Source organism: Diaporthe amygdali, assembly GCF_026229845.1.
Source record: "Diaporthe amygdali strain CAA958 chromosome Unknown NODE_11_length_1138210_cov_64_948100, whole genome shotgun sequence".
Classification (NCBI taxonomy): Eukaryota; Fungi; Ascomycota; class Sordariomycetes; order Diaporthales; family Diaporthaceae; genus Diaporthe; species Diaporthe amygdali.
This window is the reverse complement of record NW_026517031.1, coordinates 1,018,715-1,034,199: the sequence shown is the minus strand read 5'-3', so window position 1 is coordinate 1,034,199 and position 15,485 is coordinate 1,018,715. Positions and strand designations below refer to the sequence as shown.

Below are 15,485 nucleotides of genomic sequence, written 5' to 3'. Positions count from 1 at the left end.
TTCCCCGCGGGAGACTCATCCCCAGGGTCGCTGACAGACCACCCGGGCCAAATGCAAGCGAGAGCCTGCAGTGCCCGATGACCACAGTTGGTAGCATAACTAGGGTCGGGAAGGGGCCAGAAACGGCTAGGAGAAGCATCCTGTAATAACCCGTCGGTACAAATAAATTGATGTGGGCAGTGAACGTATTGAATGGGACGGAGTGGGGATGCCAAGTCGTGTAGAATCTGGGGTAAGTGGTGACAGGGAATCTGGGGAAAACGTGGGCTGGAGGTAGTGTAATCTTTCCCAGTGACTCGGGACTTAATTTGCCTCGAACTGAACCCGCAGCAAGTAGCAAAAGAATATGAGAGAGAGTCAGCAGAAGGTTCACAGCTAGCCTAGGAAGACGCAACAGATTCTGGAAATCTCCATGAAAAGCCAATATCTCGAGAGTCACCGAAGAGTTCAATAGCGAAGTTTTTAGTCAATCTCCAAATCCTGATTCTGTCTCTCCAAGTTCTATCCCGAGGAAAAGTAAACTTTCATTCAGAGCCTAAATCAATTGGGTACACGGGTAGGAAAACATTTCCTCCACAACAGCTACACCAGCAAGTAACTGGTCATGAACATGTATTCAGATGGTACGAACTCCGGCCGTAGGCTTATTTTAGTCTTTCCCTCAACGAGTCCTCTATGACTTACAATTTCCTCCAGCTACAGGCATGTGAGGGTCCAGGAAATGATGTGACGGCAGCGGGAGACCGATCAAAACATTCGCAAAGGCTCCGGCAGTGGTCGAGACACGTCTACCTGGTCTACTTGTTTCAGAATTTGAAAATGAAAGGCAGGAGTATCGCCAAACTATGCGGATCTTACGAGCTCACGGATTGGCAAATGGTCATTTGGGACAGCCAAATCCTTGTCAAACAAAGAACCAAGCTGACAAGAGGGAGTAATTCACCAATTTTGGTCTGTCAAGCCTCTCATGATGCCAATGGGATAAAGAAGTTCCATTCATCAGCAAGCAGGCTGACGCACAAGGTGAATCTCTCTAGTACTGTGACTAGCTATTGTGGCTTGAGTCGCAGCCAACAAGGAGATAATTATATAAGGGCAGCACGCAAGCTGGAAAGCACACTTCCCTCATTTTATTTCACTTCGAAACGGCCGCAACATCTGACGGACTCCTGCGACGTACATGCGAATTTTTAGCGGACGATACTCTGTCCCATGTCCACAATGAACCAGCAGGCTCCCAAAAAGGTCCTCTTCACTGAAGACCCCACAGAACACGTTCTTACCCAATATGCGGACTTCACGAAAGCCGCCTATTCCCCTTCCTTGTGCGAGCAGCGTGGACAAGGCGTGAATATCTATTTGAAGCCCGATGAGGCTAAGAAAGGCAACAATATCCATTTGGTAACCGAAGCGGCTGAGAAAGGCGAAGGCTTGATCGAACGAAAGGATGTGTACGCCTTTATTCACAAAGTCCTCAAGAAGCAGGAACAGGATCTGAGAGGATATTGGGCGATCAAGGCAAAACACAGTCCCCAAGACAATAAGGCAGACACTTCGCTGGGTGAAGGTGCAGGCAGCTCTAAAGACAAGGAGGCAGACGAGTCCCAGGATAAAGGCCTTTCGTTGCCGATCTTCCAATATGGAACGCTGGGGCTTGAGGTATACCCTCGCGATGAAGGTATCATCAAGTTAGTTCACCAAATCACCAAATCACCAAGTTGAGCAAGCTGAGACCGACACTAATCGTATGATCTACTAGCCTTGGAACTTGGGACATCGAGTTCATCTTAAGGGCGTGCCTCGAGTTTAAGGAAGGCCAAAAGATCATGCCAAAGCTCAGCGGGTCTGGAATCTATCAAGCGCAACATGGGCAAATGCCGTTTCGGTGGTCTTTGCGGGGACCAACCATCGAATCTGAGTCTGATGATGGGCGGGTCCTAAAGAAGTTTAAGTCACTGTTCCGGAAGTGAGTTCGCGGGAGATGAGGTAGAATGACCCAAAAGGTTGGTGAAGGTTAAACTAGAAAATTTTAGGGACGTGAAGTACCGGAACCTCTGGATGTCTGCTGATGCAGCAAACTCTGGTCGGCGCTATGAGATCCACAAATCGACTGATATGCTTACCAATTCTATCGAAAATCAGTGAATACCAAGAGGTATTGATCTTGCTGTTCATCTTTAATGACGCTTCTTCGCATTTGTTGGGGGTCTTTAGTTATGGCGAGACCGAACTCTCCAAATCATGCGACTCCTTCTCGTTCCGGAGCTCCGTGGATAATCCGTGGGGTGGCGTACCGCGCGGGAACCAGAAAGGGACCAAATAACAGGCAGTACGCTTACACCTCGACAGGTTGGAAATCAGTTTGGAGGATTTACGCAGTCAGCGAGCCAATATGGCTATTGTAGCAGGCGCTTCGCGTCGTCTAGCCAGCGGTTCGCCATCAACAATGCTCCGGCTGCTGGACCCATATGATATGTACGCAAGGTGACAGGTTCCAAGGAATATAAAGACGGTTCCTTCCTCTCTCCAGCAAATCCACCTGCACCTTATTTTTTCCAAGATCGTCATTCATAATTTCTCAGCGGCGGTCATCTACCCCTCCGAATCCTCAGTCACATAACAGAGACAGTTGCCACCTGTAAAACCCAAAATTGTACACATAAACCTCGTTGAAAAACAATCATCATGCATGCTGCCGTCGTCACTGATTTTGGTCAACCACCGAAGTACACCACTGCTCCTGACCTTCCGCCTCCGTCACCGGAGCAGCTTCGCCTGCGCGTTCTGGCTGCGGGTGTGCCCAATGTTGCCAGGATGATAGCAGCAGGAAAGCACTTCATTAGCGCCTCCCTTCCATATATCCCTGGAATCGATGGGGTTGGGATCGACGAGTCTGTCAGCCCTGCGCAAAAATATTACTTCACCACCCTACCTGCTAACACAGGGTCTCTGTCCGAGTACGTCAACATCGAGCGCAAAGTTGCGGTGCCCTTGCCGGACGACATCGACGAGAAATCTATTGTGGCGCTAGTCAACCCAGCGCAGAGCAGCTGGATGGCTATCAGGCATCGAACAAGCAATCTGCCTCAGGGATGGTCAGTCGCGATCCTGGGCGCCACAAGTGCTAGTGGCCGGATCGCTGTCGGCATTGCGAAGGCGCTGGGGGCCGGTCGTGTCATTGGCATTGCACGGGGTGAGAAAGCGTTGGCAGAGGTCGACGGCCTGGACGAAAAGATAGTTCTTGACGGCACAGACCCGGCCAAGACGGACTTTTCTAAGCTGGGTGGTCAGGTTGATGTGGTCTTGGACTACGTGTACGGCCCAGCCATTCTTGCGCTGCTTTCGGCACTGAGGCCTACGGCAGAGGTACAATATGTTCAGATCGGGGTTCTGAGTGGAGGAGATACCACACTGCCTGCTGCCCTGCTGAGGAGCAAGATGATTACAATGAGAGGGGCAGGCCCGGGCTCGTGGACAATGGCACAGTTAGCAGGAGAGGCAGCGGACATGGTCGGGGCGGTGAAAGGGTTGAAGGCAGATTCATTGTACGTTGCAAAACTGGAAGACGTTGAGTCTGTGTGGAACAGCCCAGACGTGAAGGGGAAGAGGCTTGTTTTTGTGCCTTGAGTCACACCGGAACAAACAAGGTGGTTGTGACGCGGTAACGCAGTCTGGCTCGAAAAACGTTTGCTCGCTTTGAGTAATATCAAGAAATTCCCTGCATTCCTTTACTATGCCTCCCGACGGGAACTTTCATGCAACATATTTCGAGAACAAATGAATAAAACGTGATTGCTCATCATCGTGTTTTTATTTCACAAGGCCATGTTTGGACTTTATGTGGGACTCCGGAAGTAGCATACATAAACTGGGGATGACGCTTTCTAGCTATCAGGAAGTCTACATGGAAGTCTACATGGTGCATGCCTGTGTAATTCTTGTGGTGAGACCCAAGTATGACGCCAGAAGCCAGGAGCAAGCGAAGTATGCAAAGGTTGAGTTCCTACGCTTTTGTTCTGAATCATGGGCACTGGGAGGAAGATAGTTACTAGGCAATTGGTTGAGCGGCCGATGATATTGGCAAGGAGCAGCCGGCGTCTCATAGGAGACTCATGCAACGCACATCGCGGGTTGGTCCTCCTTTCAGAATAAGCTGCTAAGCAGACATTGTGTTTGTGCACAAAGTTCAAGGAATTTTTATGTCAGTAAGAAGCTGCAGGGCTTGCCACCATCTCTTGGCTCGGATCCTAGACCGACGCTCCCAAATTGCAAGTCACCGGCGTAGCCCAGGGCCAAGGTATTCGTTACACAAGTACAAATCTGAAGCAATCCCGCGGTGTCAGGACTGAAGCGAATTTTTCTTTCCGTGTCCGTCTTCTACGGAGCCCATAGAATGCTTTCAAATCGGATCAATCAATTTCAAGCAAACCGTCCACCCATATGAAATTTCTTTGCAGCCGCGGGCTGCCCAGTCATTATATAATGTATCCGCGTATGGCCTGCCTCCAAATTCCAAGCCGAAAATGACACATCTCATCTCATCGTAAAGAGGAACATGAAGCTCACTCCTTTCCTCGCTCTTCTCTCTGTCGCCTCCTGCCTGGTCACTCCACGCAAGGAGAGCAACATCGACGACTTGCGTTACAAATGGCTCCTTTGGAATTTCCACTATAACGGGGATGAGGGTGGCGACGTATGGTTCTTCAACATTACCAACCCCGCCGCATTCCCGATAGAACCCTTGGTCAACGCCGACTGCGAAATTGTCGCGACCTGGCTCTGGTGGCAGCCATGCTCGATCTTAAGCGCAATGACGGCTGACGGGAACCAAGGTGTTTGGGTGTTGCCTCAGCACAAAACCGACACGATCAACTTTAGGATCATGCACAGCTTCACAATCAAATCTTCCAACCCGCACAAGTTCTACAATGTGGTATGTTGAACCCCTATATAAGCACATCCAAACGTATCATGGGTGTGAATCGCGAGAACCTTGGACCATTGGTATCCTTGTTGGAAATCTAGCGACGGTTCTGTTCTTCAATCAACATTATTTTGCTAATTCTATACGATATACGAAGACAGGCAACTTCAATAAGAATTGGCAGGGAGTGACGTATCCGGTGAACACGACCGTCTACCCTTCGGATGTGTCTCTCACAAAGCACTGGATTTGAGAATACCAAGGACAAACTCAAGCGGTGGCTCACAATAAATCTTAATATTTCATATGCCAGATGTTGACCACTTGTGTTGACGTGTATGCTAACACTTACACGCACCATAGCTTTGGAGTTTGACACCAACGCATAGCCAATAGACCCAATAAAGTTTGCGACGCCTTGAAAACCTCCCTAGATTTGCCCATAGTAGTTGAAGGCTGTAGAAATCGTCATAGATGGAACGGTTGCTAGGTGAATCCTACGATTTAAGCATGTATTGATAGTGAACCCCGGTCTCCCCATTCGACCATGCCGACTGGGTCATATATTATACTACAGGTCTTTTCGCGTAATGATTTTAAAAGGCAAAGACTCACCGCTTTCAGGCAATGCGGGGATTTGAGGCATCGCCACATATGTCTATATGTGTGTGCACAGTGCTCTTCGAAATAACATGATGAATTCGGACCTGACGTGGGTAGAGACGGGTCAGCAGCAAATGGAGGCCCGGAGCTTCGGGGGCCCCACAATTTCTCACCAGCCGCGCGACTGATGCAATCGGTTCGCCGTCGAGTAGGCAGAACCCAGATCAAATCTGATAGCGTCGACAGGGCACACAAAGCTCTTGAGAGATTGACGTCGTCTCTTCGTTCTATTCCTCCAGTATCACAGCTCTTCTTGAACCGTGCTGATCCGTACAAGGGAGCAAGCTGATACCGCGATGGCTGTTATCATCTCAGACGCCGCAGTCGAGGGGCTGAAGCCTGTACGCTTGCCAGACGACGCATCACTTGTCAAATACGATGACAATCGCATAACATGGTCGCATCAGACTCAGAATGACGGTGAAGGCAAAATCTATATCAAAACAGAAGAGATCGTGCTCATCGCAGAGGTTGCTGCAGGGGATCATCTCATTCTTGCTCTGAGTCAAGGGGAAGAAGGCGCCGCAGAGTCCTTTCGACTGTCCGCTTTCGTGGCTCGGAACCTGCGGCAGGACTTGCTTGATCAATATCTTCTGAGTAAACTTCCAGATCACCTCTCGGCTGGTGCCGAATCGAGCTTGAAGGTCGTCATTTCCACAAAATCGGGGACTGGCCAGTCTCAGAAGTTCTACGACTCGGTACTGCAGCCTCTCCTGACAGCCCTCGGCTTCAGAGGTGAAGAGGCAGGGGTCGATGTCGACTCTTCAACTGGCGGGAAGGTCTATCAGGTGACTGTGACGAAGGATTCCAACAGTGTGAAGGATTTCTCGAGAGAGAGATGGGGTCGTGACGGAGGCTCCACCAAACGGGCGGAGGGTAGTGAGACTGTCATTCTGCTTTCCGGTGACGGAGGCATCGTAGATCTCCTCAACGGAAGCACACAGCCTACAGAGCCAGGTCTGCTGCCAAATATCGCTATCATCCCACTGGGCACCGGCAATGCAACTTTCCACTCCCTACACAAGCCTCACTACACCGCATCCGACCGCCCAGCTCCGTTGCACCTGGTCCTGGCGCTCCAAGCCCTCCTGAAGGGCAAATCTTCTCCGCTGCCAACCTTTGAGGCTCTATTCACATCGGGGTCTCAGCTTGTCGAGGAGAAGAAAGAATCCACGGAAGCCCCTTCACCAATCTCCCAGCTCACAGGAGCGATAGTCGCCAGCTACGGCTTTCACTCACAACTCGTCTGGGAATCCGATACCCCCGCGTACCGCAAGCACGGTGACAAGCGCTTTGGGATGGTCGCACAGGAACTCCTCAAGGAGGGTCATGCTTATAACGCATCTGTCGAGACATCCTCCTCGACTCTCAGCACCACGCGGTACAACTACATCCTTGCCACCATGGTGTCGAACCTGGAGAAGACTTTCACTATCTCTCCGGAGAGCAAGCCGCTAGACGGGAAGCTGTGGCTAGTCCACTTCGGCGACGTAGGAGGGCAGAAGACCATGGAGATCATGATGGCGGCTTATAACAATGGGTCACACGTGGGAATTGAGGGCGTGGGTTACGAAGCAGTGGATTATGTCAAGGTGATGACCCATGAAGAAGATCCGAGGTGGAGGAAGGTGTGTATCGACGGGACAATCGTGGAGCTCCCGCAGGGCGGATCGATGACCGTCAAGAAAAGCCCCAACCCACGGCTTCAGGTGCTGGTGCTGGGGGCTTGATGCCGGCTGCTTGTTGATGTGTCAATGCATGGTGGAGCGACTATTGCGCGGTAAATGTCTTCAATTAAGCGCGGGATAGCTTTTTAGGAGGCCATCAACTTCCTCACCCTCTTTTCCATGAGATCCTCGAATTCTTGAACACCATTTTCAAGCTTGGTGAGTAACCCGCTCTTAAGCCTGTACATAATTCTCCGCCTTGAATTTTCCTCGTCCTCGTCCTCATCCGTTTCGCTGCTCGAATCATCGACAAGGCCCTCCACTGCGCCTCTCATGAACCATCTGTCATGGGAGACAACAATCACCGCGCCCGCCCAGTGATTAAGCGCTTCACGTAATGCTGTAACAGTCTCATCTGCAGAGTGTTAGCAAAGTACAAAGAATTCTAAGTGTTATCCCCCTCCCCCCGACATTCCTCAAGAAATGGGGACAGGGAACTCAACAGGCCCATACATACAATCTAGGTGTGTCGTCACCTCGTCCAACACCAAACAATGCGGACGTTTCCACAAAATCCGGCCCAACTCGCACCTCACCAGCTGCCCACCGGAGAGCTTGCGGATGGGGACATCTGAGGCCAATCGTCCAGGAAGTCCCAGGGATCCCAACATGCCGCGAAGCTCACCTTCATCCAGCTCACCCTCAACCTCCCTCGTCAAGAGCGCAAGCGATGTGAGACTTGGTTCGGAGCGGCCCAGCTGCTGGAGTTTCTCCACTGCTTGTTGGCTGTAATACCCAAGCTTCAGCCGCGGATGTGTCGTAAGCGTCCCTTTGGTAGGCTTCTCCTCGTCGACGAGCAGTTTAATTAGTGTCGATTTACCAGCGCCATTGAGTCCCAAGATCCCAACCCTGTCTCCCATGCTCACTGAGAGATTAATGTCTTGCAACACCGCCGGGGACGACGCAGTCTGCTTCCTATCTCCCTTAGAGTATCGGAAAGTCACGCCCTCTGTGGAAATCAGCGGCCCCGGGAAGCGTAGTTCAGGAGGCTCAGGTAATACAATTATCGGTGGCCTCTCATCCTGTGGGATTTCAACCTCGGCGCGAGCAGCGAAGTGATATCCCACAAGGTCTCTGTTGAGTTTGAATCTACCGCCCTTGGCGCTGGTCTCTACGCCCCAACGGTCGTCAAGCTTTTTCTGTCTCATCTTGGCCTGGCGGACTGGGAACTCGTCAGTAAATGATTTCACATCTTTTAGCAGCAGAGGGATTTAAGGTTTGTTTCAAGAGCGGTTACACCTCCGACGTTTCTCACCAGTCATCCTCAAGATCGTCCCCCAGGTAGATAGTCACTCACTTCGGTTTTCGTCGTCATTCTTCTTTCCTTCTCGCATATTGCGCTGGATGGTGGCTGATATATGGGCCTTCTGTTTGTCTTTCGCCTCCTTGACTTTGGTGAGATGCAGTTTCTTCTCAGCCATGCTCGACTCATACATCCCAAAATCACCATGGAAATATACCAGGTCTTTATCCTTTATGATGAGCAGGTCTGTACACAGAGACGTGAAGTCGCGATCATGGGACACCAGAATCAGAGTAGGAGCATCAGGAGAGTCTTCGAAGGACTGGAGGTATCGTTGCAGCCATATTATGCCGAGAAGGTCCAGGAAATTGGTCGGTTCGTCGAGGATCAGGATGTCTGTCTCTTGCAACAATGCTATGGCTAGCGCTGTTCTCATTTTCCAGCCACCTGAGAGCTCAGACACGGGCTTTGACTTGTAGGCTTCTGAGAATCCAAGGCCAGAGAGAATTCTGTTGGCCCGCGATTCGATATCCGCGAGCTTGGACGGCTCTACTTGAACCTGAAGCTCTGCGAGCATGTCTGTAGCCTCTTGAACCTCCGCCTCCAGTGTCTCACTAGATATCTCCTCATCCTTTTGTTCCTGCCTGTGCGGTATTTAGCATTCACTATATCCAGCTGCCATCCAGGCCGGTACAGACTTACAACGCCGTTGATTCTGCAACTACCTTCTCAAAAGCGATCAGCTCCTTCCGAGCCTGCATGCCTCGAGCACCACTGCGAAGCCTGGCGTTTTTGTCAATCACGAAGAGACGCTTCAGCAGCCTCTCATGCTTGACTTTTCTCAGCGCTTTCACCGTCGTCAGCCCTTCCGGACTGTTCACTCCATCAGCTAGGACCGAGATCTCTCGCTCGAGCTCATCTCTTGCCGTTGCCTTTTCCACGACCTCTTGCAGGACGGTATTGACCGAACCTGAGGCAGCAGCTTTATAATCAGGTGGCATATTAGCATCAGAATCACTAGCATCGGTCTGCTGCAGCATTGCGATCCGAGTCTGCTCGGGTATCCCAGGGATCAACCTCTCTCCGATGGCCCTCAGCAAAGTCGACTTTCCAGATCCATTCTTTCCGATCAAGGCGTATCTTTGCCCAGCCTTCAGTCTCAGTTTCGCATTAGACAGAACCTCAGTGCCGTCAGACTTTGTGGCTTTCGCCTTGCCTTTCCCTCCAGCGGTCTTCACGCCAGGGGTTGCGGTCGAAACCACAGTGATGTTGAGTCCCTCGATGTCCAGCTACGAAACGAAAATTAGATTGGAGGTTTGGCGACGGGAAACCATTTACAGAGGTGGGGATCCACACTGGAGTATACCTCTCGGTAATTTGGGCTTTCGATGTGAAAGCGTGTCTGTTTGCAGGAGACGAGAATGGTCGCCACCGACTCCGCCGCCATGGAAGTCATGGCTGATCAACGAGACCCGGGAATTTCCAAAGCTAATTTACAACAAATGCAAAAATACGAAAGTAAAGAGATAACTGGTGTCAATCAGGTTCCTCCCTGGCGACAAAAGAAAATGGAGAGTGTGCTGAATCTCGCACCACCCTGAGGCTCTTAGAAAGCGCCTACTTATATCCGAATCGCAAAGAGGAATGATATCACAGCTCCTTCCCGTCTACGGGATGGAAGCAGCCATGTGCTTAAACAAAATTACCCCTTTTGGCAAGCTCACGGGTGACAAACAATCCAGAAGCTCGGTGGGTGAGGGGTAGTGAGTCACACCGGGCGAGTCCAGCAGCGGGTGTCTGGTCCTGAAACTGTATGGACGCTTGGCCTTCAACAGTCACAATGTTTCGAGGAAGTCCACATCAATTTGTTTGTCCTTGATAGACTATGTGCCGACTTGCTGGATGGAGCGAGTTATACTTGGGAACACGCGTCTAGCGGTGAGCTCCCCGTGAGTTCGAAGCAGTGCCTCGCATTTTCTACCTCTCTTAGCTTCCGCCATGCGGACCTGATCTACTGGCGAACTGACTTACAACTGAAGCAAACGGCTCAGGTGCACCGTGTTAGTTATGTGCCACCACGGATCTGGAGACCTCTTTTCCTTGCATCCCCAAAGCTCATGTGCAAGTGATTTTGCGAGTAGCGAGAGACGGTGGAATGAAACGAGGCCTCGTTAGGCAGCATAAAATTATGTTATGTCTAATAAAATGGGTATAATAGTTGGTGAATTATAAAAGACTTTGTAGAATTGCGTTGGACGCTCATCACTGTACACAGTGGGACGCTCTGCACAACTCGACTCTTCCGAAGGAGACCACCCCACCAGGAACCGCTAGAAGACTAAGGGCGCTTCTCTACATCATAGCGCTTGTAGGTATGCTATGAATGATCATGATTGAACTTAGAGGTATGATGGGAATAGCGCGCAGGATATTCTCTTCTATTTGTGCCCATGTCTGGAAATCCATCCTCTCAAAAACACCTGATTTAGAAAATATACTGGTCGGGGAAAGAGTATTCGTGCTTATGTCTGACCATTAACAGCTTCGTGCACAGATGAGCGTTATCTATGAGTCAGAACCCCGGGGTAGATATAAGCAAGAAGGATAATTTGATTGGCTTTATCATCCTTCAGAGACATCGACGTGCCTCCCAAACCGCATACTCGGGAGTAAGATCTTGGCAGCTCGGCCGGGGTGTGTTGCGAATTTCCGCCCTTGGGTGCATCAATCTCTGAAGCCATCCCATGTGATTATCATCTCACACTGAGCCTCCAATTACACTGTCTACAAAGAATTCTCAGGCCTCATTCCTGTGTTGGACTCAATGGCAGGCGTGCAGTCGAGAGTCGAGCTCATACCCTGGGATTTCACTTCCGAGGAGCACCAGCAGCGCATGTATCTGCAACGACTAGCTTGTGGATGGAGGAGCGACGAGATCCAGAAGTGGGTTGATCTTGGAAGGGCTGGTAATAAAACTCTTTACTGGATTGTGAGTAATGCGGCCAGCTCGCGAAAGTGTGCAGACCATCGCTCGCTTGCTGACTCTAAGAATCGGCAGGTGCTGGTCGGGGATCTGCCAGACCGAGAGAAGCTCAGCTCTCAACACATTGCTGAATATCCACAGGTAATTGATTAATGAAGCTTCAGATCAAGGGTATGAAACCAGGTACCTGCGATAAATCTGACGATGAAATGCTCAGGAATCAACCCCCATTACAGACACAGCGCCCACTCATTGGCAACAGCCGCGCACGCCCAGCAACCGCGTTTTCGTCCCTGTCGGACACGTTGCTCTTGACCTACGCCCCGAAGAAAACGACCACCTCAACCTGACCGAAGACGGCATCGTGTGGGTTGCGGGGCTTTACGTCTCCTGGACTCTACAGCGATACGGTGTCGGACGGGAGGTGATGCGTCTTGTCGAGCATCTCGCCTCTCTGGAGCCGCTAAATGCGAAGTGGATTGTCCTAGACACTATGCCTCGAGACCAGCAGATGAAGCCAGAATTCATCCAAAAGGTGTATTTGGCACAGGGAAAGCCGGCTCCAGCTATTCCGATACAGGACTGGTATGAGAGACAAGGATACGAGGCCTTTGCGAAGGACGTTGCTGCATATAAATGGGCGAATCCGGTCACAGGGGATACCGAGGATTTCGATTATCTGTTCTTGAGAAAGAAGTTGAGGTAATTGCATATTCTTTGGTTGTTAAAGAACGGGAACATTGCTTCTCACGAGCAATCTCAATGACTGCGCTCTTGCATATCTTGATCGATCTGATTGTAGTCTTGGCGCGGAATCAATGATAGACCTAGTGTGAAGCACTGTGGATTACATAGCGAGTGGTGGAGCGTAGATAAAAGCGTTGTTGTTTTAGCTAAGTTCGCTTTAGCGAAGGGCAAGCCCTTAGAGTATAATTTATAAGTACTTTAGCAGGTATATACTCCCTTATAGTAGCTTCTAGCAGCTTATATATATACTAAATTTATAATATACCCCCTAAATACTATTAAGCTTTTACTTAAAAATAATTTAGAATTAATTATTATAAATATAGCTAGTTAAAAAGAATTTTAATAAAGGAAATATTAGTTTAATAAGGTATAATGCTTTTTTTTAAAAAAGCGCTTAATAACTATAATAAGATACTTAGCAATAATAACTTTAAAGCGCTAATAGGCTTAGTAATAATATATACTAATTATTATTTTAAATATAAAAATAATTCTTTAAAGCATATACTTTAATTTTCAATTCCTCTTATTTATAACTATTAATTATATTAATAATAACCTTTTTTTTATTACTTATTTTATAATATACAATATTTTTCTACTTTTACTTATAAAAACCTTATATATAGCTATTTAAATTACAATTTTTATAAGTAATTAGCGTATTTTAAACTAGTACTTTTATAAAATAGTTTTTTTAAATTATTGCTTATATATTTATTAAAAGATTTTTTTATTAATCCTTTTTTATTATAAGCTATATTAATAGAAACTATAAATAGCTAGCCTATTATATATTAGGAATTATTAAATAATATACTTTTTAACCTTTTTATTAATTTTAAAATACTTTACTTTTTTTTTACTTATAAATACTTTTTATTATTATTTATTTATTAAAATATTACTAATATATTTATTTAAGTATAGCTAAGCTTTTAGCTAATAAAAAAGCTTATATTACTACTAAAAGTAAATATAAAAATATTATAAAGCTTTAAAGAAAAGGTATTAAAAAGCTAAATATAAATAGTTTAACTTTTTTTAAAAAACACACTTTAAAAGCTTTTTATTATATTAGCTTAAAATTTTAAGTATTTAGCTATATTTTACTTATTATTATTTATAATTATAAAGCGTTTTATAAATTATTTTTTAAAAATAAGCCTAAGTTTAAAGCTATAATTTAATATAATAAGCTTTACTTTATTTATATATATTTATTTATTAGTAATAAAAGCAATAATAACTATTTTAATTATTTTAATAATAATAATTGCTATTTATAATATATTTATAATAAAAAGTATACTTTTATTTTTACTATTTTATATATTAATACTTAAGCTTTTTATAATACAGCTATTAACTCTAATAAAAAGGTTTTTATAAGTATTTATATTACTTAAAAAAAGCGTTTAAAATAATATTTTACTAATAAGCTTAATAATATTAAAAGCAAATATAATTTATTTTTTACACTTTTAAATAATAGTTTTAAAAAGCTTAATAGTAATACTAAAGATATTAATATAAAAAATACACTTAAAAGTAGCAGCTTATTAGTAAGTAGCAATATTATTAAAGCTATTAATAAATATATTAAGTTATTTTTAAGTATATTAGCTAATTTTAATATTAAAAAGTATACTTTTTAAGCTTTTTATAATTTTTTAATTAAAAGCTTTAATAAGAAAATTACTTATTAAGTTTAAGCTATTAGCTTTAATAGCGCTAAAAATATTAATAAAAAAAATTACTATATAGCTAACTTTAAGCATTATATAAAGCGTATTTTTACCTGTATAATAGAAAATATAATTAAAAAGGCATACAATACCTTTATATAAAGCTTTATAAATTGTTTTTATTTAGCACAGTATTACTTTTTAAAGTTATAATATAGTTAATACTTTAAATATTTAGCTATTAATAAGCTTTTATAAGCTTAGCTAAATAAAATTTATTAGCGCTAATATATATTACTTAACTTATTTTACTAATACTTTTATATTATAAAGGTTTAATAGTAATTAAAAGTACTTAAATTATTCTTTTATAAGGTTTTTTATAAGCTTATTAGCTAATATTTTACTAATTTTAAAATATTTAACTTTAAACTTTTCTTTTTAATATTATTCTTTTAGCTATATTTACTAAATATTTAAATACTTTAATTAAGTTATAAACCTATTTTCTATTAATATAATAAGCTAAATAACTTATTTATTATTATAATAAATTTTCTATAGTTTACTAATATTTAGCAAAATATTAATAAAGAATTTCTAAAATACTATTATATTTTTAGCTATATAATTTAAAATTATAAGTTTAGCTTTTATAGTTAAAGTAGCTATTATATTTTATTTAGTTGCTTTTTAATAAATTAGTTTACTAAATAGTATAATTATAAACCCCTAAAATAACCTTTAGAATTTTTTATTATTTATAAAAAAAGTATTTTTAACAATTAAAAGTATATTAGCATTTTAAGGTTTTTTTTTATATTTAATTTCTAATATTTTTATTAAATAAAGGTATTATATTAAATAGCTACTTATATTAAAGTATATAAGTTTAGGGTTTATAAAGAATTATAAAAGCTATACAGCTATATATACTATATTTAGGTAAAGTATTATTACAGTATATAATATTAATCCCATATATTTTTAATATTTTTTAATTTTAGCGCATATAGCTTTTTCAGTATATTTTTATAGCTTACTAGCTAATAAAAAAGTTGTTAATAAGAATTTTCTATTATTTGCTAAATTAAATTTAAATATAATCTTTTTAAGGTACGCATTATATATTAAGCTAATTATCTTTTTTTAACAGTTTTTAATTATTTATATACTTAGAAATTATTTTACAGCCCTTTAGTTTATTATATTATATATATATTTAATATTTTTTTTAATTTAAAAAGCTTTTACTTAGTATTTTTAGTAATAAAATATTAAAATATTATTTATATAAAAGATTATTATAATACTTTTTGCTTAGTTTATAAATAAGTACAGTTTTTTTATTAATAATAAAAGTTTAAATTAATTAAAGGTATAACTAAATTTTTTATATTATTATAATAATAAATCTTAAAGTTTATATAAAGTGCGTTTTAATAGCACACACTTTTCTAATTTTTAAAAGCTATTTAGCAGCTTATAAAATACTAGTTTATAATTT

At 43.6% G+C, this 15,485-nt stretch overlaps 6 protein-coding genes across 6 annotated transcripts; 5 read left to right on the top strand and 1 right to left on the bottom strand.

The window, feature by feature from the left end:
* Nucleotides 1-1,221: 1,221 nt before the first annotated feature.
* J7T55_014592 (uncharacterized protein) lies at nt 1,222-2,472 on the top strand (the record flags this gene model as incomplete). The annotated part of the gene is made up of 4 exons (XM_053142605.1): nt 1,222-1,688; nt 1,760-1,966; nt 2,143-2,269; nt 2,350-2,472. 4 exons carry the CDS (start codon nt 1,222-1,224, stop codon nt 2,470-2,472), a joined length of 924 nt encoding a protein of 307 aa, XP_052994779.1.
* A 213-nt stretch (nt 2,473-2,685) lies between these two features.
* Nucleotides 2,686-3,627, top strand: J7T55_014591 (Quinidine resistance protein 1; the record flags this gene model as incomplete). Its single annotated transcript, XM_053142603.1, has 1 exon — nt 2,686-3,627. The coding sequence occupies one exon, from the start codon at nt 2,686-2,688 to the stop codon at nt 3,625-3,627; it is 942 nt and encodes a 313-aa protein (XP_052994778.1).
* Nucleotides 3,628-4,555: 928 nt separating this feature from the next.
* J7T55_014590 (uncharacterized protein) lies at nt 4,556-5,177 on the top strand (the record flags this gene model as incomplete). The annotated part of the gene is made up of 2 exons (XM_053142602.1): nt 4,556-4,933; nt 5,082-5,177. 2 exons carry the CDS (start codon nt 4,556-4,558, stop codon nt 5,175-5,177), a joined length of 474 nt encoding a protein of 157 aa, XP_052994777.1.
* A 706-nt stretch (nt 5,178-5,883) lies between these two features.
* J7T55_014589 (diacylglycerol kinase catalytic domain-containing protein) lies at nt 5,884-7,317 on the top strand (the record flags this gene model as incomplete). The annotated part of the gene is made up of 1 exon (XM_053142601.1): nt 5,884-7,317. The coding sequence occupies one exon, from the start codon at nt 5,884-5,886 to the stop codon at nt 7,315-7,317; it is 1,434 nt and encodes a 477-aa protein (XP_052994776.1).
* Nucleotides 7,318-7,400: 83 nt separating this feature from the next.
* On the bottom strand, nt 7,401-10,013 carry J7T55_014588 (ABC transporter; the record flags this gene model as incomplete). Its single annotated transcript, XM_053142600.1, has 5 exons — nt 7,401-7,669; nt 7,772-8,476; nt 8,612-9,201; nt 9,260-9,846; nt 9,924-10,013. The coding sequence occupies 5 exons, from the start codon at nt 10,011-10,013 to the stop codon at nt 7,401-7,403; spliced, it is 2,241 nt and encodes a 746-aa protein (XP_052994775.1).
* A 188-nt stretch (nt 10,014-10,201) lies between these two features.
* Nucleotides 10,202-12,246, top strand: J7T55_014587 (uncharacterized protein; the record flags this gene model as incomplete). The annotated part of the gene is made up of 8 exons (XM_053142599.1): nt 10,202-10,306; nt 10,393-10,506; nt 10,597-10,617; nt 10,833-10,929; nt 11,191-11,226; nt 11,326-11,546; nt 11,616-11,681; nt 11,803-12,246. The coding sequence occupies 8 exons, from the start codon at nt 10,202-10,204 to the stop codon at nt 12,244-12,246; spliced, it is 1,104 nt and encodes a 367-aa protein (XP_052994774.1).
* Between the last annotated feature and the right edge of the window lie 3,239 nt (nt 12,247-15,485).